This window comes from Vanessa tameamea, chromosome 24, assembly GCF_037043105.1.
Source record: "Vanessa tameamea isolate UH-Manoa-2023 chromosome 24, ilVanTame1 primary haplotype, whole genome shotgun sequence".
NCBI classification, from domain to species: domain Eukaryota; kingdom Metazoa; phylum Arthropoda; class Insecta; order Lepidoptera; family Nymphalidae; genus Vanessa; species Vanessa tameamea.
In genome coordinates, this window is record NC_087332.1 from 6,161,343 (window position 1) to 6,188,016 (window position 26,674).

The following is a 26,674-nucleotide window of genomic DNA, read 5'->3' on the forward strand; positions in this document are numbered from 1 at the left end:
AGACAGTTTTCTTAAAGCAATTTTATCTATAATAAAATAAATAAAAAACAAACGTTTTTAACATAAATACAATCACAGACAAAACAAACGAACTGGAAACTAAAATAATTATTCGAATTGCTACATTGTAATTTCATTCATTGCTATTGACTTTAAACATTTTCTTTTATAACTGCTTACGTTTCCTAAATCAATAAAGTATTTTTTTTTGTACATTTTTTGTAACAATGTCAAAAATATGACTAAACAAATCACAATACAATTTTTTTTATTCTAATATAAATTATAAAACACCATAGAAGAATTATATAAATAATATAGTAATCAGTTGATTTGTATATAATAAGACAGTAGTTTAAAATATTTATAAATTATTCAAATCAAACAAAAATTATTATATTAATTTCTCGAAGCAATTCTATAATAATAAAAATGATTACACCATTTTTTTGGAAAGATAGATAATATAATTTGTTATAGTTATATTATATTTTCGTTGAAATATAATTGAATATAATGTAAGACCTCCATATAATGCTATTATAAATTACAAACCATTCTATTTTATTACACATACAAAGCTATATACGTCTACGCGTGCTTAACAAATACGTAACAAGAACTAAAATGTTTGAGTAGATAATATTTTGTTCATGGATCTTTTTTTATTTTAGGAATTCAATAATTAATCTAAAGTCAACATTACCATTGTTTATATAAAATATAATATGCATAAACAAAACGAATACTATCGTCAATTCGAATGGCAGGTGTGAAAAATATAAACAAGTTTGACCTTGAATGGACATGAAGCTCTAAAATAATAATATTTAGTACTCATTAAGGATTCTTAAAAATCTAGATTTTTGAATGTCACCGAAAGTATCAGAATTTTGGAAGTAATATTAAAGTGGATATAAGTGGTTAATTGGAATTGTGTTGTATTAAAAACAAAGATATGATAATCAAGAACTGTTTTTAGTGTATTATATGGCAGAGGTACCACATGTAAAATGTTAATCAAAGTTTTGTTTATCTTTACTCCTGCCTTCGGAATATAATACAATCATAATGAGGAGAACGGCTGATTTTAGTTATTTTCAAGTCAACTTGCTGGTTCTGATTATTTTGTAAGCAATCTCAAAAATAAATTGACAGGAATAAATAGTCAGGTATCTTCTGAATTTGCATTGATAAAATTTTAATAATATCGAATGTGTGAGTGTGACTAATACATACGTCATAACAAACTATATAGTTTTTTACATATTGAAAATTAGAAGCAGAACCAGATCTTTTTGAATAAAAGCTTTGTTATATCATAACTGTATACGCATCGAAAAGGGATTGAAATATTTTCGTGTACATTTATAAAAGCACAATATACTACATTCTATAAATATTTTAAATAGTATATTATATATTAAACGGATAATACGAATATTACTACAAGTTACATATTTATCGCTGTATGTGGCCTTTGCTTAAGAATAAGCTGTAAATATTTCATTCTAAAATACATTGAATAAATAGACTAGACCCCATTTAAACAAAACAGAACTATCATGAAATAATTCTGTAGCCTGGTACTAAAGTGCTTAGTTTTGGTAATTATTATAGAAATAATGAACAGCTGTTGGTTGTTTTATGTCAAATATGACTTTTGTGTAATATTATTGCTATTAGTAATATCAAAGCTCATATTGTTTTAGCAATATAGATTATTTATTTTTTAAATTATTTCGCAAATGGCCAATTGTAATTTACAAAAAATATACCAAAGCCTTTTTAGCACCAAGCAACAGAAATAATAGTGATCTCTGTAAATGTGACATAAATTTGGCTAAGTGTAAAACAGCTACAGATTATAAATACAATAAGAACTCGTTACAAACGATTCACTGATTTTTATATACTTTGGCATTTGAACAAGAAGCAATTTATAATCAATATGATTTATATGGTTAATTCGTTGGGGTCTCGATACTAAAAAGTACAATCTATTAATACTATGGATAGTACATTATCAATAGATAAGACAGGAGACAGAAGTACATCAAATTTATAATAATTAAATCTTTCGAGTATAATTTCCTATTATTATTATAATACTGTCGTCATTTGCGACCACTAATGAGGTAATAAGCGATAATTGAATCAATTTATATTAATAATATTCAAATATTTATTTGAGGAAGGAGATACAATTTGTAGGCAGACTTTTAGTCATTTTATTTCTTATTAAACGACTAATATTTTTCACATTACTTTCGTTTTCAATATTTTATAACTGTACCATTATATCATACTACATGTTTCTTAATTAAAAACTGGGTTCTATTAAAATTTCACTGTTTTAATTACATCGACTAAAAGTCGGGCAACAAATTGTCTATCGTGTTGGACATATAGTGATAGTTTAATATTAAAAGTGTAAAAAATCAAGTGCTTTAAAACTAGCAACGATATATTTAAATTATTAAAATTGGAATTACAACTAATCATCAATACGGAATGTCATTTAGCTAAAAGCTATTAAACTATTAAAACTCGTTTAACCCTGACAAGTCTTAATAAATAATACAACGCTACTCTCTGATCTATTCTGGCAAACTTGAGAAACATTAATATTACGAGAGGAACACAGTATGCAGCCTATACCAACCACAGAAAGAGCAAAGACAAATAAAACACGTTGAGAGAATTGTAATATAATCGGACATATTGAATAGTATATCATAATCATTATGGATTCGCGGAAAAAATCCATTTCAATGATGTTATTCTGTTCATATCATATGATTTACTGACTATGAATATAAGCCGGCCTTAACCATCCAGGCGCTCTGGGCTGGACATGCATTCGGTGTCCTTTTATATGACCAGGCCCGGACTGGAAAGGTCAATGGCCCTTCGAAAAATACATGGAAGCATCTTTTTTTCGTACGTAGCGAGCGTATTTGCAGCGTGATCGAGGACCGATTCTAACGATATGAATAGAATATTCAGTGTATGTAGAACGGGAGGCAGGAGACTACAGATCTCGGCACTCCTCCCCCCCTTATTATTAAATAGTAAATCGTTTGAAATATGTAAATCTTAATTTTGTTTACCTTTACTCCTTCATTGATTGAAATGGGCTACAGATAACATAATTTAACATTCAAATGGTTAAATTTTTGATAATACATCAACTAATATAATCAGAAATAAAATAGCCTTTAACCATAAATTTTAGGCTATATTATTAATAATAATTATATATAGAGCTATTAACTCACGAAGGCCCTCCACTCCATTTTAATTAGTTATTACTATCGGTACGAATGTCTGACGCGTAAACAGGATGTCTTAGTGTGCGTGAGTGGACTTAGCATCGAGACAGCAAAAAAATAAACAAATGAGTTTTTAAGTTAAATTTATTTAATGAAAAACTCATTAATTTAACTTGGAAGGTCGAGACTTGAGTGAATAGTTCTATAATATTATGTAACATATTATGTGTCATTGCATTGGTATTCATAGATTTTAAACTAATATTCACTTTTGTGTCAAGTTGAGATGTATACATATGAACTAATAGGTTATATCAAAATGATTGATCAAAGAACTTAAACTATAATAGTCTTTATTTTAATTTATTGAAAATTGAAAAGGAATATTTTATATAAATTTAGAATAATTTAAAGTTAAAATTTAATACATTTTATACATAAATCACAAATCTCAACTTGATACTTTGGTAATATTCAAATAGCGATTATCAATCGAAGCATACATCACTATAACACCGGTACCACTCAACCATTCATTCAAACGACTGTTCGTTTATTCAAATGACGGTCATAAATAACGTTACAACGTACGAGAGAAACTATACAACTGCGATTATTCTGCTACATATAACTCGATATTAATGGTTAAATCGGATGTCTGGCACCGGCATAACATTCATTTAATTCGATATTACTAATTACATAACAATTTTTTTCTAAATTACTGGAACTCGTCAATGTATTTCTAAGTTAAATGGTATGTTTAATAATATAATAATAATTCTAATAATTGAACTAAGCAAAGGAAAATGATTTGTTGTAATATTTTTCAAGCGCCTAAGTATTATAATTCCATAACATTTTTTTAAGCCTTAAATTGCATTTACTTAAGGCTGTATTAATACTTATTTTGTGACTGGTATTATTATTTAATGATAAATTACAGTACCTTTTATTTATGGATTTTTTATACTGGTAACATCACTTTTTTATCTTGTAAGTACTGGCTGAGTTGTTTAGAGGGCAACGAGACGAGTGTTGCATCCTTGCCATTTTTCTTGTAACTTCTTGTGTTCTTCGTATTGTTGTTCGGATATATGTTTAATTGTCGCTGAGCCCTGTAAATTAAAAAAATAAATAAATTGAGTCTATAAAATATAAAAAGTTAAGTAACATTGTAAATGTCCCATTAGTGTCCTTCTTTTCATTTAAGTTTTCGAGCTTATTGTGTAAGTAATGTAAGTGGCAGATTTTCATCCGCTACTAGTTACCGAAACATGCATTTTTCACCTTCGAGCACGAGGTGAATTTTTGTTAACGTAAATTAGGCACACGAAAAGTCAGCGATGCTTTCCAGGTTTGAACTACGCGTTCTAATCACTGGACCGTTTCGGTTCTCATAAACAAAAGGCACATCATTTATAACAGTAAATTAAAATGTAAGGATAAATTTACTACATTTTACAAAAAATATTCATACCTTTATCTTTCTGGGATCCAAATTAGCCCCCAAAGATTGCACTCCCTTTGCCAGTTTAGAAAACGGCGATAGTACCATTTCCCGAGTCGCACTCGATACGGGACTGGCGATATTCTTCAACTGTCGCAAAGCCGACTCGCTGTGCGATTGAGCAATATTCAAAGTTATTTCGTGCTGAGAATTTGAACGAACATGATAATTGACACCTTCTGGAGCGTTCTGGCTTTCCTCGAAGTTAATAAACCCAGAGCTTTGGGATAACTTTTGGGAAAGCATTAGAGAATTCGGAGGTGCAGGTTTGGTAGAAGTTCCGTCAGATTCTATTTGGATTTCTGGCGTTATAGATTCCGTATCGAATGGATTCTTTTTGGTCGTATTACTGGGAGTTTTCAACGACTGTTTTTCCTTAACAATCGATGTGCTCGTTTCGACGACTTCCTCGTGTGGTTCTATTTTGGAGGAATACAGAGGATTTTCTATCAAATCGCAGTCGTTCTCGTCCTTTCTCTGCTGGTCACCAATATAGTGTTGCATGTTCTCAAAATTGTCCAACGTTGGCTCAAATATATTCGTCCTGTTTTCGTCATCCGATGAGTAGTCCGAGCTCATTCCGTCCGAGAGACTACCTTTCTTTTTGTTATCGTTTTTATTTTGGCCCAAAGTAAATATTTTCTTCGTGCGGGAAGCGCTTTGATCGAACTTTAGTTGAAGGCTCGGTCTTGCTCGCGCATTGAGAGAGTGACTCAGTTTATTGAGTTTGCTGAATTGCTCTGACATGTTGTTTAAGGCTTTTGATCCTGTTGAATAAAAATAATTAATATATTTTTTTTATTATTATCATGATAAAGATTTCGACCAATACTATGATTGTCTATTAAAGACAGACAATTGGTTACCTTGCCATTTGCTCTACTAGGGATCTAAAACACAATAAGATATATTAACCATACACTATGCACAATGTACACATACACGGTCAATGCGCGATCGATGGGATCTAAGAATGTTATGTCCTTTGTGCCTATGATTGCATTGAATCACCGAAATAGTCACAGAATCTAAAGAGTGTGTACGTCATACTGAGAGGAGCATAGACAAAGCCATACGATCAAGCGTCGGTCTAAACTAACAATTTAATCAAAATATATTTATATATATTTTCGTAGTTTATTTTTTATGTGTCATTCATTGTATTGTTGTCCCTTAAATTGTAATTTAAAGTTTCTTCATATAACAATTTCACTCTATATACCACAACATAAATGTACTAGTTGAAACCGCGGCTTTATCTGCACGTAATTTATAAAACTTTACCTCTACACAAACCGTCAACTCCCCATTTTACCCCCTCACTACCCTCTTCACTCGTCAGATATTCTACCGCCATATGGTTAATATTTCCTACAGAGCCATTGTCTATGGATGGTGGTGACCACTTACCATCAGGTGGCCCATATGCTCGTCCGCCAATCTGTACCATAAAAAAAAAAAAAATAATACATATATTATAGTTAGGGGATATAGAAAACGAACCATATCTTCATATACCCAAACTAAATCATAAGGTTTGGGGATTTTGTGGTTTAATATATAACTTTTTACTTTAAATAATACCAATAAATGTAAAATTGTATATTTTTTCTACTGCCAAAATTTACAATTATTTTGTAATACAATAGGCTATTTGTCAATGCGAAAAATAAAGTGTCAATTATTGTAATCAGTATAAATTATGAGTTTAAAAATGGTTATATATCAACGAAAGTTGAAAATAATAATTAATTAATTCAAAAATAAATAAAAATGCATTTTTTTAAACGTTTGTCACGTGACACAAAACGCTCCCGATTGGTCAGGCTTATGATGACGTCACTTGCTTATTAACCTCGTTTGCCTACTGTATGTGGATTATATATGCCACAGATTACAATACAGGCAACTGACGTCACCGACCCCATTGCAGCGCCATATTGTCAAAGTAGTGTTTTCGCGGGCTATTTAAACATGGAATTTTTATTTTGATATTTTTCGGCAAATATGTACTAGAATTAAAAAAGACACTTTTACTGGGTTCCTTAACTTTTACTAAATAATATAAAATGCATTTTAAAAATCAGTCAAATAGTCTATTGTCAGTAAAAATAAATAACTAACAGTTTTAGAAGACGAATTTGACATCCTCGAACTTGTATTGCTTGACCATGGCTTAAACTTCACCATCGGCCGTGGAACGAAACGCAGTATTTGATCCAACACAGTACTAGTTACTGATGTTCCATTCGTGTCTAAGATACGAAGTATTAAATGATTATCGACTACTAATTGAACACATTTATGGATTTATTTAGGGGTTTGGTCGTCAGATAAAAATAAGTATGCCCATGTCCTCCCTTAAAGTTTAAGCTTGCTTTATACCAAATTTCATAAAATTCGGTTCAGTGTTTTGGACGTGAAAGAGTAACAAACAGACATGTTCCGTACATTTATAATATTAGTATTAATTATTTCAGGCGTAATATAGAAAATAAAATAATTGCAATATTTTCATCATTTGTTTTCCTTCCTTGCAATAGTAGCATAAAATATCATACCCTGGATGGCGGCGGGTTCAAAGACAGTTGCTAACATTGCCTATATACAATATATACATCAACCTAGTTGTAGACAGCGGCTTGGTTGGTCGTTAGGTGTTAGATATAAAAGAAGTAGTTCCTTGGGGTTGAAGCATCCTCATAGGAAGTTGCATCAAATTCTGTTCAGTGGTTTGGCCTCGAAAAAGTAACAAACAGAGTTACATTCGCATTTGTAATATTAGTATAGATAGTCAGAGCCTATAGTGTTTTAAATATGTATTACATACATTTATGTGTTATTTTATGCGGTATGTAATCAAATACTCATATCACCTTCACATCACATTACACTTGCTAAGAAATGTTTGACTCAACTTTCAGTTATATTTAATCGTCGATCAAAAATCAAAAAATCAAAATACCAAAGTAAAGCTACCACCGGTTCGGAATGTAGATTCAACCGAGAAGAACCGGCGAGAAACTCAGTAGTTACTCTTTTTCAACATCTAAAAATGCAGTCATGTTAGTCAAATACAATTATATATGTATGTTATGTCTCCTGCCTGGAAGTCAACAAGCATTAACTCCACGCTTTTTTATCATCAATATAATCTTGTATCGAATAATATGCCTTCTTTACCGATGTATTTTTTACAAATTACTTGAATCTATGAAATGGCAAAGTTAAAAATGTCTGCAGAGTTTTAGTATAGAAACGGATACCCAGTATATAATACCTAGTAGATAATAGCGTATTGGTAGCACTAGTCTAGTGATGTTAGCCCCCTAATGCTATTGTCGAACCCATCCTTTAGCTTTACGCTTTATTGGAGGCATGATTAGGAGTATCAGTTAGTTAGTTGCTTAAAAATGGGCATTGCAAAAAAACATATTGTAATCAAACTTCCTAAATTTTATTTAGATATTGATTTGAATGGACGTTGTGATCTGAGTAACTTACCGACGCTACGAATGTCTGCCACGAGTTGTGTTTCACTGACGTTGCGCGTGAGGGTCGGCAGGCGAGAGAGATCCAGGTACAGAGACGACCTGGCACCGCCGGACGCTCCTTGCGTCGAATGTATCTGATTAATTAAAAAGTTTTTGTAATTTACGATAATAGTTATAAACTAAATTCATATACTACCTCCGTGATTATATATATATTACAACTATTATATAGTATATATATAACGAATAAATTACAAACAAATATATGTCCATATCATTTGATACTTGCGTCTTAAATAAAAATAATGTCAGTATCAAAGTATTACCTTGGACTTTCTTCTTTCTAATTTAATACCATCATGGAACGGTATGTTCGGTAGCTTGGCGACGTCACGAGCGACCATCAACGATTCGCAAATCGAATGCAATGATTCTGAAAAATAATAAAAAAAATCTATAGTCACTTTAAAATCTCTCTCTCGCCTCACTTTGTAGGCATTGTAAAGGATAAATTAATAATAATAATAACTGTAACGTATTTAGGAATAATGCATCAATTGAAACGTTGATAATTGACCATGGTATGATTATGACGTATGACGTACTTCCCTTCTCTCCTCCCTCTATAGTGTAACGAACTACTATCCTTCTTCTATCCCACAAATAACATCACCCACCCCTTGGCTTGTGTTCTTCAAGTGTGTGAAGACCAAGCGAGCGCTGCCAAGGAGGAAGTGTCTTCGAAAGCAAGAGCCGGATTACAACGTAACAACTCCCCCTTTTACTCATCTTAACACAATCCACTTATCTCTCGCGCGTACAATAACTTTGTGCCATGTACACTACGTTGCGTAAAGTAGTAGGCTTTAGTTTGCTCGTTCGTGTAATAGTAATTGTGAGTCAAAGGTGTTCCTCAAATATCAAGTATGGCTAAGGTGACGTCATCGTAGGTATAAAAAAGATGACACTTTATCTAGCCTAGGTGAAAACTCGCTAGGTGGCGCTCATCTAGTGCATACAAGCCAAAGTTGTCTCTGTAATTTATAATTCATAAAAATATTTAAGTGTCGATAAGTGTTGTTGTTTGTGTATAAAAGTGATAACAAACTTAAATTCTATAAGTGATATTGTGGTACAACATATTAGTGCAGTTTAAACGAAAATAAAGACCTATGATTACAAACACCTTATTTAAGCCTATTAAGATTGAACAAGTGAGTATAGCGCTTGAATAATATTTAAAAATAATTAAAAAAATAGTAACAACAAAGTGTTCCTAAGTTTAGTGTAAAAACAACGGAATAATTATTAAATGCAGCCATATTTCAAATAATAATAGACCAAATCCGTTTTTTATTCAAAATTTTTGCTCACTAACGCCATCTAAGAGTGAATAAAGATATTAGCAACTAATATATCGAATAACAATTGAGTTACTACTATTGAAAAATAGATGTCTCTGTAAGAAATAACGATTAAAAATTATAAAATAAAAAAAAAAAATAAAAAAAAACTGTTTATTGTTTGGATATATATTTAAATATAAATTTTTGAAAATGATGTCGTACTTAAGCAACAAAGTAACCAGAAAAACGGATCAATTTGTTACACAACACGGTACACCTGTGACAAAATCAGATTCTATTTCTCCTGAGACAGAAAGAAACAATATAACAATTCGTAAATGCATAACTAACATTCCGACAGATAACTCTTTTGAAGGCCTAACCGAGGTGTACTCAGATGAAAATGATACTAATTCCTCTTATATGAGCTCGACCCCGTCCCGTCAGCTAAATGGAAGTATTACTACTTCTAGCGCAAAAGTTATAGAAGACATGAACTGTATGAGAAACAAATTGTCCGCACTTCAGGAGAAGTTATTAAGGGCGGAAAACGAGATTAAAAACCTACTGTTCGAAAATAATAAACAGGTAAAGTTAATTCGTGATTATGAATTGAAAATTCAGCAACTTACACATATAAGAAAGCCTATATCTTCGTGTAGATCCAGTGAACAGTTGAACATAAGTAAAATGCGAACCAAGTTAGATTATTCTGATACTGAAAATAAACTTATGAACAAAAGAAAATCCATTGAAAAAACAGTACAAGTAACGCCATCTCTTAGCGAATCTAAGAACCAAATCGATCAGTTATCATCGAATAATTCATATTATCCTCCAAGTAAAACTGCTTGTTCCAACCATACTACGAAGGGAGCTGTGAAAAGTAAAGATCCAGTAACTGAAACTGTACGAAATAATCATCAAAACACCATTCAAGCATCACATTATATTAAAGAACAAGGCAGAAAACCAAAAATATGTATTTTAACTAATAGTGCTTGCGGTACATTACAAACTGTTGATGCAGCATTCAACCAATTTGATTATATTCGTTATGTATCACCAAACTGTAACATAAAACTTCTACTTCAGAACTTAGACTACAAATTACGTAATTATAGTATGATTGACTATTGTATTATAATGTTGGGAGAAAGAGATTTTGAGGCATCTTGTAATGATTATGCAGAATTGATTGTATATTTAAGGGAAGCTATACAGTATGTTTCGAATACAAACATAATTATATGTACACCTACGTATGTGTGTGGCGCCCCTATATACAATTACAAAATAGAATTATTTAATAACCTTTTATACTTAGAACTTAAAAATAACACTTATGCATATTTCTATGATTCCAATGCCGCAGTTACTTTTGATATGTTCTCGTTAATAACTGGGAAGCTCACTAATTTGGGATTAAAACATGTCTACAATGATATATTATGTAAAATTTTGGCTGATTACAAGTATTATGGGTATTTAGTACCTAGGCCTAAAACTTCATATATAGAGGACAGAAGTCCTCTGTTTTTTCTCGCGTAGTCATTATAGCAGATGTACTTTTAAATATCCAAAGAAAGGAAATAAACAAAAGAATAAAAAGATTTGTACCAAAATTACACGTACTAAAAAAATATTGTTATATTACCAAAATGTAAGAGGTCTCCGTACGAAAACTAATATGTTTTATAACAATATTAGAACAATAACTAGCGATATTGTCATCCTTACAGAAACCTTCCTCAATAGCTCTATCAATGACGCTGAACTATTTCCACCTGAATACTGTGTCCTACGGAAAGACCGGCCCGGCGACGTCGGGTGGGGTGGGGTTCTATTGGCAGCTAAAAATTGTTATAATATAAAAAGAATTACAAATGTAGATAACTTAACTGATGATAAAGAATTATTGTTTGCTATTATTACCTGGAAAAATATTAAGATAATGATATGTGTAGTATATTTACCACCCAGCTACAGCAGTAAACAATATCTTGATGTTTTAACATGTATAGAAAATGCAATTAATATGTATACTGAATATCCATTTCTGATAGTTGGTGATTTCAACTTAAATTCGTGCAATAATAGTGTTAGATTTCAATTTAATAATTTTATGGAATATAGTAAGTTGCAACAATGTAATAATATTAGCAATAAATATGGATGTATCTTAGATTTAGTACTAACTACTCTGGATCACAATAATATTAAAATATCGTCCGATACGGAGCATCTAGTTCCCATGGATGCATACCACCCTCCCTTAGAGATACTGCTCACACTTCCTAGAACAGCAAAAAATCCAGCATCTCTGGCACCAGGAGAATATTTAATCACGGAATGGAACTTTCGGCAAGCAGATCTGCACAGCTTGTACGTTGACATTGCGAATATTGACTGGACCGACTTACTTGAAAAACATCATTTAAATTTAGACTTAGCCTTAGATATACTATATAATAAACTTAATGGTGTTATTAGTACACACGTTCCTACAAGAACAATAGTCCGGAATAATAAATATACATATCCAAAATGGTATACCAAAGAAATAATATATTATATAAAATTAAAATATTTTAATCTAAAAAAGTTTAAGTGTTATGATTTAGAGTTTAATAAAGAACTTTTTAAATACTATAGAACTAAAGTCAAGGGACTCATAAATATAGAATTTAAAAATTATATATCTAGGGTTGAAAACAATATAAATATAGAACCATCAAGTTTTTGGCAATTTGTAAAGGAAAAACGTAAAACTAGACAGCAGATAAAAACATATACCTATAACAATGAAACCATACAGGGGCAGAAAGCCATTGATTCATTTGCTAAATATTTCAGTTCTGTGTTTCATGATACTTCTCCTCTGTTAGACGTGAAGATAGCTGAGGAAGAGGCTAATCGATTTGGTTGCCAATCTACGGTAACCATTGAGCAAGTGACAGTTGCTGAACTCAGAATTGCAGTACGGCGACTAAAAGCTTCAACTGCTTGTGGTCCTGACAACATACCTCCCTTTCTAGTAAAAGATTGCTTGTCGGCTTTGGAAGTGCCCTTACTTCATGTATATAATCTTTCAATTAAACAATGTTTATACCCTAGAAAGTGGAAAGTGTCGCGAGTAACACCTATTCCAAAATCGAGTTCGTCCACGGATATAACAAATTATAGACCTATAGCTGTACTATGTGTATTTGGAAAGATATTTGAATCGATCCTTAATAATATTATTTATAAACAAATAAAGGGACAATTGAGTGATTGCCAACATGGGTTTCGTCCTGGACGCTCCACATTGACAAATCATATAGAATTTATAGATTATATAAGTACTCAAGTTAAGTCTGGCTGTCAAGTAGATGCCGCCTATTTTGATTTTACGAAAGCATTCGATCTCGTAGATAATGATGTACTTTTAACCAAATTTTCTGTATTAGGATTTTCAACTTCTCTCTTAAAATTGATGGCTCACTACTTAAAAAATCGAAGACAGTTTGTTAAGCTAGACGGTTATAAATCGAAAGAGTATTATACTCGATCAGGGGTTAGTCAGGGTAGTACCTTGGGTCCTATGCAATTTTTGATAATGATAAATGATTTACCAAGTGTTATCTCTAATGCCAAATGCCTTATGTTTGCTGATGATTTGAAACTGTACCTATCTGTAACTGAGACTAAAGACTGTGTAGCGTTACAACGTGATATCGATGCTGTAGTTGACTGGACTATAAGAAACAAATTATCATTTAATAATTCAAAATGTAAAACTATCACTTTTTCTCGATCTCGTAAGCTTATTAAAAATGTATATAATCTGTCTGACACACCAATGGAACATGTAATCAAAATCAAGGATTTAGGAGTTATAATGGATAGCAAAATAAATTTTCATGACCATATAGTTAAAATTTGCAAAGATGCTAATAAATGTCTTGGTTTCATTATTAGAATATCATCACAATTTAAGAATACCCAAGTAATAGAACAATTATATAATGCATATGTCCGTAGTAAATTAGAATATAATTCAATAGTTTGGAGTCCGCGCGAGGCAATGTACACTATAATGCTAGAAAAAATTCAACGTAAATTCTGTAGATACTTATTTAAACGTAAATATGGATACTACCCTTTTCTCTATCCTTCTATGTTTGTGTCAGGTATGGTTGGTTTAGATACACTTCAGCTTAGGCGGGAATCCGCACATATAAAATTTTACTACTTAATTCTAATGAATAGAGTGGATAGCATTGCTGTACGTGAATCCATATCTTTGTATGTTCCCGACCAATATATGCGTGGTGTTGGAAGACGGCAACATAGATTATTTTGTTACCCACCTATGTGGCATTCTCCCCACGCTAGCAACAGCCCCACTGCTAGGGCTGTTAAACTTTTAAATAACTTCCTACTTTGTTGTCGAGATGTAGACATATTTTGTGATCCCTTTTATACTATATTCAAACAATTCTATATATTCCAGAATTTTTAAGATGTTTTGTAGTTCCTAAATAGATTTAAGCTTATTTTTGTTTACTTTTTTTTTATAAATTTTATTTTTACTAAATTTTATCTCTTTTGTTAAGTAATTAGTGTAGATAAAAGCGACTTGGTGTAATTACTGTAATGCTTTTATTTTTAAATAAAGATTTATTATTATTATTATTATTATTATTAGTCTAAATCCGTGGTACACAATGTTCTTACCAATCATTTCGTCCTTAGTGTTGATAACGACGGCCATATTATTGAAAAACCGAAGCGTCGTCGACCGGAACATGTGGAAGTAACCCGACTCGTTATTATAAAGGTAGTTGATTCTGATGCAATGCACGGGTTCCGTGTTGCTCTTGCGACCCACGCCGAATATCTGAAAGTAACTTTATAGTTTACTTACAACTCTTCAGCAGTTCAAATTTATTTTCATAAAATTCCGATTCATTATTTTCTCATTAAAATTATTGTCATTGCTCCATTAGTGTATCAGTTAGTTGTGGCAGCACCGAATTTAGTGTGCTTACTTTCAAAAGCCTAATTAAAAATATTCTTTATTAAGTAGGCTCATAGAAGTACTTTTGAATCGTCATATTTTAGTATTGATTTAAATGTATAGCTATCACAGGTTCGGAAGAGCCGGCAAAAAACTCTTAAGAAAAAAGTTACTTTTTTCCACCATATCAATTATAGAGTATGTCAGTGAAGAACAATTAAATTTTTATACATCCTGAATTGAATTCAATAAATACTAAGTTTTTTTTTAAATAAAGTATTTTTTAATTTTTGCTTATAATTAATTCCTAGCTCGGCGGTGAGGGTAAACGTCGTGAAGAAATCTGAATGTCAGATGATAATACGCCACGTGTATCCACCAAACCGTATTGAGCAGCATGGTTGAGTGACCTCCAAATCTTCTCAAAACGAAGAAGTCTGAGTCTAGCCGTAGGACGTTTATAGGATGTACTTTCCTTTTTATGGCCTTTAAATTATTTTTTATGGCTATACGTCTACATTATATTTGGTGGTAGGACTTTGTGCAACCCGTTCTGGGTAGGTACCACCCACTCATCAAATATTCTACCGCCAAATAGCAGTACCCAGTATGGGAGCTTGAAGGTTGAGTGAGCCAGTGTAACTACAGGCACAAGGGATATAACATCCTAGTTCCCAAGGTCGGTGGCGTATCGGCGATGTATGGAATGGTCAATATATCTTACAGCGCTATTGTCTATGGGCGCAGGTGACCACTTGCCATCAGGTGACCCCATTAGCTCGTCCGCCAACCGATCACTATAAAAAAATAACTTAATTTATTGTTAAACAACCTCACCATAGTTATTGCTATTACTGTCCCTTCCTTCAAATCGGCTGTAAAGTGTGTAATTGTAGACGTAAAATCACGTGTTTGACTTGATTATATTGAGTCTTATTACCGTTGCACTAGAGTCCAAAGTGCCGAGTTCCACAGACGTGACGTCACACAGGGGCACCCTCTGTACTGAGAGTAAGCGGTCTGAAGTTTCATCGTAATCCGTCACGTAGTACGCTTCGCTTGTTAACACTAATACACTATCCATTTCTGTCTCTTGAGGGTCACCAGTACTGAAAAAATAATTACGTACACGTTTTAAACGAACTGCAAACCATTGTCATGTATTATGATAATTTAACTTTGCCGTTTCATAGATTCAAATCATTTGTAAAAAATACATCGGTAAAGAAGGCATATTATTCGATACAAATTTATATAGATAATAAAAAAGCGTGGAGTTAATGCTTGTTAACTTCCAGGCAAGATATATAACATACATATATAATTGTATTTAACTAACATGTCTGTAAATTTAGATGTTGAAAAAGAGTAACTACTGAGTTTCTTGCCGGTTCTTCTCGGTAGAATCTACATTTCGAACCGGTGGTACCTTTATTTAATATAGTTTGTCAAATGACGATTCAAAAGTCCTTGTAAAAGCCTACTTGAATGAAGTATATTTTGATTTTGATATATTATTATATTTAGTGATATTTATTTAGTAGGATATTTCATTATACACCATCAGTACTAACTGTGGATCCGCATCAATAAGTCCCCACGAGCCGAGCACGGGTTCCGTGTCCACGAGCAGCTTCTTGCAGTCGTCGATGAGGGACTTCACGTGCTGGGCCATCGCTGCGGTGTCTGGGGCGGACTGGTCCTGAGTACATTATTAGTTTATAAAAACATCTTAATAGTGTAAATACTCTTTGGTACGGCTTTATGCAAACCCGCCTGGGTAGGTTCCACCCACTCATTGTGTATTGTTGTGTTCCGGTTTGAACGTTGAGAGAGCCAGTATAACTACAGGCACAAGGGACATGGTAACATACTTCCCAAGGTTGGTGATGCGTTGGAGATGTAAGGAATTATTAAAATTATTAACAGCGCCAAAGTTTAAGGATGATGGTAACCACTTATAGTTAAGTGGCCCATTAACACGATCACATACCGATTTAATAAAAAAAATTATTAAAAAGAGTAATTAGTGAATTTCTAAGTTGGTTCTTCTTGGTAGATTCTGGGATTCAAAACCAGAGAGGCTTTACATTAGATTTAAACATACATAACAACATAAACAAAGTAGACTTATACTACGGCAATAAAACTTTCTACTAAATACACAGACTAAAAATAATTATCACTATGTAAACATTAACATATAAATATAATTAATGAAACCAAACACAAATGGCCGATATTAATCTATCATAGACAAATACTTCTAGACTACAGTGATATATCTACAAATATGTATCAAACACAAAGCAAAGCGTTGATAAGAACTGATTATCGTATCAGTTACAAGAAGTAAAAACTTTGATTCCGTTGTATTCGAATTTAAGCTTTATGGTTTTGAAATTAAGATTCAATCAAGCATTTTCACTGAACAGTGTGTTAAGCAATTTAACTAAAGTGTTCTTAGTCTTTTAAGTCAAAAATGGCTCTTTTTAAATATCGCATCTATTGTTTATCGTAAGCTCTATTATAATAACAATTAAGTTCATTTTTCACAAGCAGCTTTATAACTATAATTTATGTACTTTGACCGCGATATACCTCTTTTATTTTATGATTAATGGCTTTAGACGAAAAAAAATATGTGTTATTCGATTGTAGATATATGTCGAAATATTATTAAATTAATAAGAACCAACGGGCATTGGAGCAGTGTGGTGGAATAAGCTGCACACATTCTCCGCAACAGGAGGGGCAGACTTTGGCAGTGGGCCGTTTACAGGCTGGTATTTTAACTCTAAAGGCGTGATCATTTTGTATTAAAAAATATCAAAAGAATCTTTGGAAACATGTCATGTCAAACCCGGGTCGTTTTTCATTAGATTTAAGTCTTAGCTAAAAAAGAATCGATTTTTTGGTCGGTACTCTGTACCCGTTCTATAAACGTAGACTGCAGACACAAAACTAAACTCTATATCGATACAAATAGAGTATATCTGAGCAAGCGGTTTCATGCACGCACATTGTACATATTGAGCACCTTGACCGAGGTATACTTGGTGCAGTCGGGCACGATCAGCTGCTCGGGTATGGAGCGCGACTCCCCCGTCATCACGTCGATGGCCACCTGGCGGAGCGCGTCCTTGAACGTCGACAGGTAGTATCTGGAACAAGCAACATCTTTAAACGATCTACTGGTAAGCCGAACGCTACCCTGAAATGGATTATTCATTAATTGTCAACATTCGTAAATTTCAATATTATTATTATTAACATTTTCAACTCAATAAGAGACTGGCTGCCTGTCCGTGTAGTGGCTACCTTGTATGGTGTAGGTCATCTTACCAAAATACCTGGGTAAAGAAGTTACACTGGATTTTTTTTCTTCAAAAATATTATCCTTTTGACAAGAGAATGAGTGAGATGAGTGAATGAAAAAACATAAAGTGCATCTAGGTTAAACACACACTCGTGTAGTATATCTCCTGAGCTGTTTTTAATGATTGAAATAGGCTGAGCGTTATATTACATGTATTGTGTTAAATCATACTAAAATAACGATCACATACACTCTAAAAAATTAATAAGACCTATGACGTCATCATGGTATTAGTTTTAAACATTAAGCATGAAAACAAATGATCACACAAAATATTCAAAACTTTTAAGGTTTTTAAAATCCGAAGCAGTAACGGCAAGGTAACGCAGATAATGACGGGAAAATATTTAAACATATTTGTAAGTAACATAGTAACATAGTCAAATTAATCTCGCCGACCATTCTTATATATATATACAACTTTTGTAACTGATTTGTTTACCTGAATGCGTATTGTTCAGCCACAAAAAATAATAACGCGTCAAAAGTAAAACTACATGTTTTTATTTTATAAATACATTTATATAATTATGTACTTATAAAAACAACAAAATAAACGAACCAACTAAGTGGAATGGTTATTTTAAACATGGCCTATTAAAAATTTTAAAACTCGTGTCAAAAAGCATTGATAAATAAAGTATGTCACTCGATACAATATTATAATAAAGATAAAAAAGTGTGGACTTAGTACTTGTTGATTTCTAGACAGGATATATAAAAATTTAATTTCACTTCATTGAGATATTCTGTAATTAGAATGGTGGTAGTTCTATTCGGTAGAACCTACTTTCCGAACCGGTGGTAGCTTTATATTTAATTCAACACTAACATGACGATTCCAGTGATTTTATGACCCCACTTGAATAAAGAATTTTGATTTTGATTTTGTGTTTTATAAATAAGAAGATATTAATCAAGAATTATTTTTTGTCTCTGTTTGTATTTGTGCTGTTGCTACTGGCCTTTACAGCGTCACCGGGCGTTGGGGCGAGTACTAGACTCCGCCTTGAAATCAAGAACGGTTTCTAGTGCATTAAAAGCAGAGCTATTCGTAAATCGCGTAGAATATATAAATCTAAGATTATTTTATCTTTGCTCCTAATTAAATTAGGTATATTATTACATATTAATATTTTTGAAATCCGACGTAATATTTAATAAATTCTGTACAAGAAAATCGATATCATTATCTGCAAAACCTAACCATAGGAATGTTAAAAATGTGCAAACAATAAATAAACAGAAACCAGAACTATACATGAGACTGACCTCCCTAATGCGTACGCTATTTCAAGCGAAACCATTTCGCCGGTCAATGTATGTCCGAAATACGACGGCATCATTTCTAACTTTGGTCTCTCGGTGTCGATATTTTCGAACACCATTAATGAAGCGGTCTGAACGTCATGCCACAGATTATCTATTTCGTCTATGGTCGTTATACTGACAGGCTGACCGAGCGCGATATCTATGGCGCATTGTTTTATTTTGTCGTTAAAGTGATGTAACAGGAATCTGAAGAGCAAATTGTACTCTTAGAAGAATAAATAACGCTGAATTTCTTATCATTCAAAAAGAAAATTAACTTATAAGATGCTGTATTATAAAAAAAAAGAATCATATAAATAATATACGATACGTTTCAGATATACTTTACTGAAGTCATTTTCGTACACAGGTATGTGGCTTGTGAGTGTAATGTTTCTTTGTTTAGCGTTTAAATTTCATAAGAATTACTTGAACGACTTTTTCTTCGAGTTCAGTTTTCAGTTACTCAATTACTAATCTAGACTCACCTGTTCGCTGAAGCTACGCCATCTTTCATCATCCCGGTTAACTTTCTCTCTCCGGTGCGCGTGTAATCACCCTGGGACAAAACGATATATAAACGGTCAATATTCATAGTAAAATATAAAAAGTAAGTGAATAGCAGAATCGACAACGTCGAGCCCCTCTCGACCGCACCTTGAGCGCCTTGGTGCCGGCGTACTGGCGCGACACGAGGTCGCCGCTGTCGGCCCACATGGCGAGGAAGGCGAGGCGCAGCGCGGGCGGCAGGCCGCAGCCCGGCGCGCCCAGCCCCAGGCGGCACAGCTGCAGCTCCAGCACGAACTTCGCGATGCCCGTCTGCCGCGCACGCACGCACTCGCATTAGTCGCATTAGTCGCATAAGCATTCCGGTCGGTGAACTTAAACCTAACCTAACCTAACTTCGGAACTAAAATATATATCGCAACACTGACATCGAAATGTCATTGGACGCTAGCGCCCTCTGTCGGCACTTCTCGAGCAGCAGCCGGCCCGTGCGGTCGAATATTGAAACCGACGCGCGTTCCAACTAAGTTAATTTAAACAATAAACGAGTTCATTGGTTTACTGTGTTTCGTTGCGCTAACACTATCCATCGACGCCCAGTGCTTGAAACTTAAGTATGGACCATACCGCTGAAGCTGAGGCTCATTATCCGTCATATATATATTTTGAACGTACCTGCACGACGTTGGTCCTGTCCAGACAGTCGATACAATTGACGCGGAACACGCCATTCTGCGTGCAGATGAGACCGCGGTCGTCTCTCCAGCAGAAACGCATCTCACCGATGATGTCGGAGATCGCATTGATCAGAATGCCGACGTTTTCGTAGTGCATTCCACGACTAACAATCAAATTAATTACATCAATAACTCGACTCAAATATAAACGAAATGTCTAAACTTTTCCTTCGCCTTCAGAAGAAAACTTAAAATGATACTTTAGTGGCGATGAAATTTAAATCATTAATTAGAGTCCCCCTTAATTAAACCAACTAGAGATAAGGCTCTCTTATATTTTAAGCATCGTTGGCAGTTTTCACGATTCCTTAACAAAGACGGAAACGTATATTATTTATTATGAAAATTTCTAAATAGTAAAAAAAATAAAGCCTCATCTCTTTTTGAGAAAAAGATTTTTGGAGATAATTACACCACGCTGCTACAATTCGGTTTGGTCGATCCAATATTCGTATATCAGTATAATGACAGTGGCATGACGGCAAAGGTGAGAAGTAAAGCTTTCCCAAAATATTAAAAAAAGGGGAGAGAGTTAACGCTTTTAATCTATGTATTGAGAGGTATATAGAGGTAGGTAGGTATAGTCCATAATGCTAATGTATTAAGACAGTTGAGTCTGTGCGCCCCAGATAGATACGTGTGGCGGAGACATCGACCGTCGTCGCTAGCGGTGCCCAACGGACGAACCAAGTTGCTCGAGGAGGCGCCACTGACGCGCACGTTACGTACCCTCAACGTCATAGCCGACAGGGTAGATTTGTTTTATTGCAGCCTGAGTGAACTCACAGCTATAGCCACTTAGACTAGATCATATATAACGTAGACTTATTTTAAATATTATTAAACGTGCTGTAATATTGAATTAGGACAACAATGTCCTGCAATGATATGTACACAGTTTTGTATTATAAATAAATAAATAAATTCATACCAATACTCGTGAAAATCGAAGGTCGCATAAATGATGTCCGGGCTGTTGTACTTTAGCACGTGGTTGCTGTACGCCTCCCAAATGATTTTCTCCCTCCCTTGTTGTTCGACGAGATTCACGATACAGACTTGCTTGTAAGTTTTAAGTTCCTCTTCGAAATGTTTCTTGAAAGCCACGTGAGATTCCTCCTCGGCTAAGATGAGATAATTATTAGTTAAATATATTTACAGGTATTGTTGTTAATTGGTACCATTTTGAATTTTGGTTCCTTTTTTATTATAAAGAAAGAACTTAATCGAAATTATATTTTCAAATTTAAATTGAATCAACCGGGTATTAAACACCCAGCAAATAAAGAACTTTTTGCAGTTCATAAATGACAAAGTTCTGACGTAAAAAAAAAAATAATATAACTGAAAATCACCTCCTTTTTTGAAGCCTTTTAAAACTATTATAAAATCGTTTGTAAGTTTGAAAGGATCGACCGACCCCTTTATATGAGTATTAAAACTTTAGAGGAATATGTTATGTAATTATATTAATAATTATGTAACTATTCAGTTCCTATAATAATATATTATAGCAGTGTTATTTTCAAAACTATTTTAATATGACAACATTTATGATCAAAATACATTGATATACGAATTTCCTTACGAATAACAACAGATATATAGACTTCTCGCTTTTTTCATTAATCTGTGGATATAACTAAATAACACAAATACCAATTATATTAAACATACTTCTATCCAGACGCGGTGGAGGACGAAACTTGTAGTCGGGCTGGCTCCAGAATATTGGCACCGATCCACGGACCTTGATATGTTAAAAATAATATGTATGCAACATTATTATTATTTTATCGAATATTATCAAATATAAATATTTTAATTTTAATATATATAAATAAGAGTCATTATAGACTTTTTGTTAATACTTTTGTTAGTGGAAATTATATTTTTATATAATTTTTTTTTTGGACATATTGTTCTTCTAACAATTTAATTAAATCGGGTCTCATTAATATTATGAATTAATAAATAATATATTATCATTATTGCACATACATTACTAAGGAAGTATGCAAAATATATCTACATACTCATTCTCTAACATTCCATAAATTTGGAACATATTATAGAGTTCATTACGCGGCATCGATTGAAAAAAAAAAAACTTAGCCGATGATTTCAAGGAAATATTTTAGTATTAAATCCTCCTTGAACTCCGTGTTATTATATTATTATATAGTAAAATGATATACAAGTATATGTAACGTAGTCAATGCAAAAAAAAAAATGATGTTCAGAAACTTAAACATTCAATTTTTCATTTTTCACGAAAAAAAACACCCGCTGTAGCTGATGTCATTATGGAAATATTCGGTGTTAACTTTTACCGTGTCAGTAGCTTTCAATGGTGAATTGGTTCAACTCAGTACGTCCACCATATTGGACACGTAAATGTGCGCAGCACTTGATAATATATTATTTATATAGGTAAATTGTCATATGATCATAGTCGCAGTCAAATATTCACTGAAGTATTATTCGGGACATAAATTAAATTATTTTATTAGCTCAGTTTGTCCTCGGCCACAATTAACTCAAAACCTTACTTAATAAATAGATGTACTACGGATTAGACCTACATACATCGTTACAGATAACCTATCTTTAAAATTAAAAAAAAATACAGTTCTAAGGTCAATTATACTTGTCACTTTTTGAGTGAGTTTAAATAAACATCATATATATATATATATATATATATATTAATTAAAAAGTATCTCGAGAATTCCTAACAATTCAATAGATGGTAGGGCTTTGTACAAGCCCGTCTGGGTTGTGTCTATTGCGGTCCATTGCCAAAAGAGCAATACTTAATAATATTGTGTTCGGTTTGAATGGTGCGTCAGCCAGTGTAACTATAGGCACAAAAGACACAACATTTTAATTCCTAATTCAATGGACGGCGGTGGCAAATAACTATCAGATATCTCATTTGCCATTATTAATATCATAAAATAAATAAATAAAATAATAAAAAAGCATATTCTAAAAATGTATAATATAGTATATTAAATTCAAAAGATATTATTCACGAAAACTTTCACGATATTAGCCTCCGGGAGTTCAACCATCATTGCGATGTAATAACTCATGACGATAATAAATAATACTTAGTTATCGCTTTCAAAGAACGCCATTCAATTCTGACTTCCGCGCTAAATTAAAGTTTATGTATAAAATAATTGTAAATGAAATTGAATTCGTCGTTGCACGCGTGTTGCGCATTTGGGTCAATTATACAGTAATTATATGTACCTAGTCAGATCTCGTTTTTGGAGTTTGAGAAAAAAAACAAATCGTATGAAATGTTATCACTTTTTAGGTCTTCGCCTATAAAAAGTTATAATATTAAATTATAGTAACACATTTTTATGACTTTACTTAAATATTTTTTGAATATATCAAGGGTTTCACAAGCACGCCACCAATCGAAAACTCGAACATAACAGTACTTATATTTTGGCAATCGACCAAAACTGTTCAAACAACTCTCGAATCAAAAGGCTTTTAAAAAAAGTTAAATGAGTATTCTTAAGATTTATGTCAAGGAGCACAGATAATTTATGTAAAGTAAAGCTGTTACATCCACATACAACAAAAACTATCTTACCTGAACAAAAGACGCTCGGTGTATGCTATCCGAGCATATGATGGATACAATTTGCTCCGTTTCCACATAATTGGCAACTTTCCCTTCTGGTTCTATTCCCCGACGATTGTACCTTTGATGAAAATTATAAATTATAATTTTAAATTGAATTTTTATATGCCTTATATATATTACTAGTGTTCACCCAATGGTCAAGAATAATTATAGAAATTTCTAGAAAAACATATAAATCTGAATGCTTCGTAAAACATTTTTGCTACTCTCATTTCCTCTCATTTATATTATACCGTTGCTACTAAACAAATAAGAAAGAAATTTTGTTGACAAATAGAGAAATAAAACCAAAGAGAACTGTACTCTTTTTTCATTCATTCATTGTCGTTGCGATTGCAAAAGTCGCTATGTGTTTTTTTCTTGTTTTTAGATTTTTATGCCATTTTAATCATTATTTCAATTTATGTAGCTTTCGATGTATGAACGTCACATAGTTAAATTTTAAAACTTTTAAATTATTGAAGTTATCACAAAACTGTTTGTACAGTATGTACGTATTAAAATAACGATTAAAACGGCATAACAATCTAAAAATTAGAAAAAAACACATAGAGACTTTTGCAGATGCAACAACGATATATTATACTTAATTTAAGTTTTATAATATAGTAATTATAGGTTATATAAAGATTGCCATAAAACATGGAGTACCAAATAGTTACAATACTAATTTCAAGTCAGTTTACCTAGTTCCAGCTTGATATCTTGACCGTCTCGATATAAGACCCAGAGTGAATTTCTCATCACATGTATTAGCATTAGACAATGATTCAGTATTCAACGGATTTGCGTCTGGTGGTTCAACTGCTATTTGTGATAGGTGAACATATCCTTGTATTATTGGTAAAACCCATTGATCACAGTTGGGACTCTGGGGATAGAAATTTTATTATTTAATTGTATTAAAGGTAAATGTCATAGTCATCTTCAGTGTTAATCAAAGGTATGCTGTGTTTTTAGTTACTCAAAAGTTTTTATATTAAATTTCAATGAATACTCAGTGCTTTTGTGTGATACTAAGTGCAGCATAAAATAATATCTTTTCTTTTCGTCTTTATAACAAAGTTAAGTGAGAGAATAATATAATAATAACAAATTTCCTCAAATGTATACAAATTTACCTCCAAAGCAATGATATCTTTGAGCATATGTTTGTTCCAGAAAAATCTATCATCCACATATTTCCACCATCTTGTTATGTCGGTAATTGGTTTTCCGGTACCTTCTTCAGTTTCTAGAATTTTCTCTATTTCATACTGTCGCTGCAAGCTGTTTGTTAAGTCAAGTGTTCGGGAATAGTAGAAACTATCAGAGTCATCAAATATTTTATGGAGCTCATCTGTTAATCTCTTTTCAAAACGTTCTGCTATTTTAGGATCCCTTTGCTTTTTAACCGTTTGTTTTACCTATGATTGAATGCAAATATTCATAAAGAATTCATTAGTTCATCTGAGGATTGTATAACAGCATAAAGCTTGGAGACGGAGGCTTCAGTCTCACTTAGACATAAGCTATTTGATAAAAAAAATTGCAGGTAAGGTTTTACACCAACTACACAAACAATTTAATACTTAATGAATGTGAATATAGATTTAAAGCATAGCATTTATCTCAATATTTGATTGAAATGTTCGAAGTATATTTTTTTGCACCATGGTCTATTTACCTGTGTAGCAGCTTGTTGTGTGGTTGTTTTAATTGTGTTACTCACATTCTTAACCGCTCCTACAGTTTTATTTAAAAAGGCAGAATTTTCAAACAATCTTGCCCCCATTTTTCTACCGCTTCCTTTACTTGTACTCGCCATTATAGACGCGGACCCGTGTTTCGTACATGGACATAATTCTAATTCCTGATTAGAGGAACCCATGTTAAGAAAACATATAGATTTTATTTTATATATAGTATGGTGGAAGTAAATTTGGCCAACGGGAACACTTTCTTTTATTATCATAAGTCTCGGTTCGTAAATATTCGTATGTTCCACTTTCCCTATAATACCTTCTGTTATTCCTAAACATTCTATATCTTCGATATCTGATAAGTCCCATGCTAAAAATTAACAAATTTATCATAAAAAGATAACAATTTAAAATGAGTAATAATAAATGAAGGGTTCTTGAATTCAGAATATCTTGTATAAAGTACGTACCTGATCTCACTGAAAACGCTCCTGTTAACCGATTCCACCACAAACTTGACTCATTTCTAACAAATATATAGTATAATTCCGATTTAAACAATTCCATTTTTTTATTTTGCGTACAGGTCCTTAGCATATAATTTCATGATGTTTATTGTTATTGTAATTTGTATGAAATTTGACGTTTTTCAGGTGAATGGGGGAGGGGCAGACATTTTAGTTGATGATTGGCAAATTGGCTTTGGCAATGACTGTACTGTTCCATTCTACGTAGGCAGCGATGTCTTCACATATTGA

The 26,674-nt window shown here is 32.7% G+C and overlaps 1 protein-coding gene across 2 annotated transcripts; it reads right to left on the reverse strand.

Moving 5' to 3' along the window:
- Nucleotides 1–6: 6 nt before the first annotated feature.
- Nucleotides 7–26,641, reverse strand: LOC113402655 (phosphatidylinositide phosphatase SAC2). Of its 2 annotated transcripts, XM_026642960.2 has the most exons (19): nt 26,387–26,641; nt 25,901–26,286; nt 25,356–25,640; nt 24,921–25,105; nt 24,181–24,292; nt 22,242–22,314; nt 21,496–21,688; nt 20,503–20,668; nt 19,978–20,139; nt 19,809–19,879; nt 19,282–19,527; nt 17,653–17,794; nt 16,205–16,332; nt 15,571–15,739; nt 14,348–14,510; nt 8,606–8,712; nt 8,290–8,413; nt 4,756–5,552; nt 7–4,393 (listed from the first exon to the last, which is right to left on the reverse strand). In XM_026642960.2, the coding sequence occupies exons 1-19, from the start codon at nt 26,511–26,513 to the stop codon at nt 4,292–4,294; spliced, it is 3,738 nt and encodes a 1,245-aa protein (XP_026498745.2). In that variant the 5' UTR covers nt 26,514–26,641; the 3' UTR covers nt 7–4,291. The 2 variants fall into 2 exon arrangements, with proteins under 2 accessions (XP_026498745.2, XP_026498747.2); XM_026642962.2 differs by lacking the exon at nt 19,282–19,527 and having other exon boundaries at nt 26,387–26,639.
- Between the last annotated feature and the right edge of the window lie 33 nt (nt 26,642–26,674).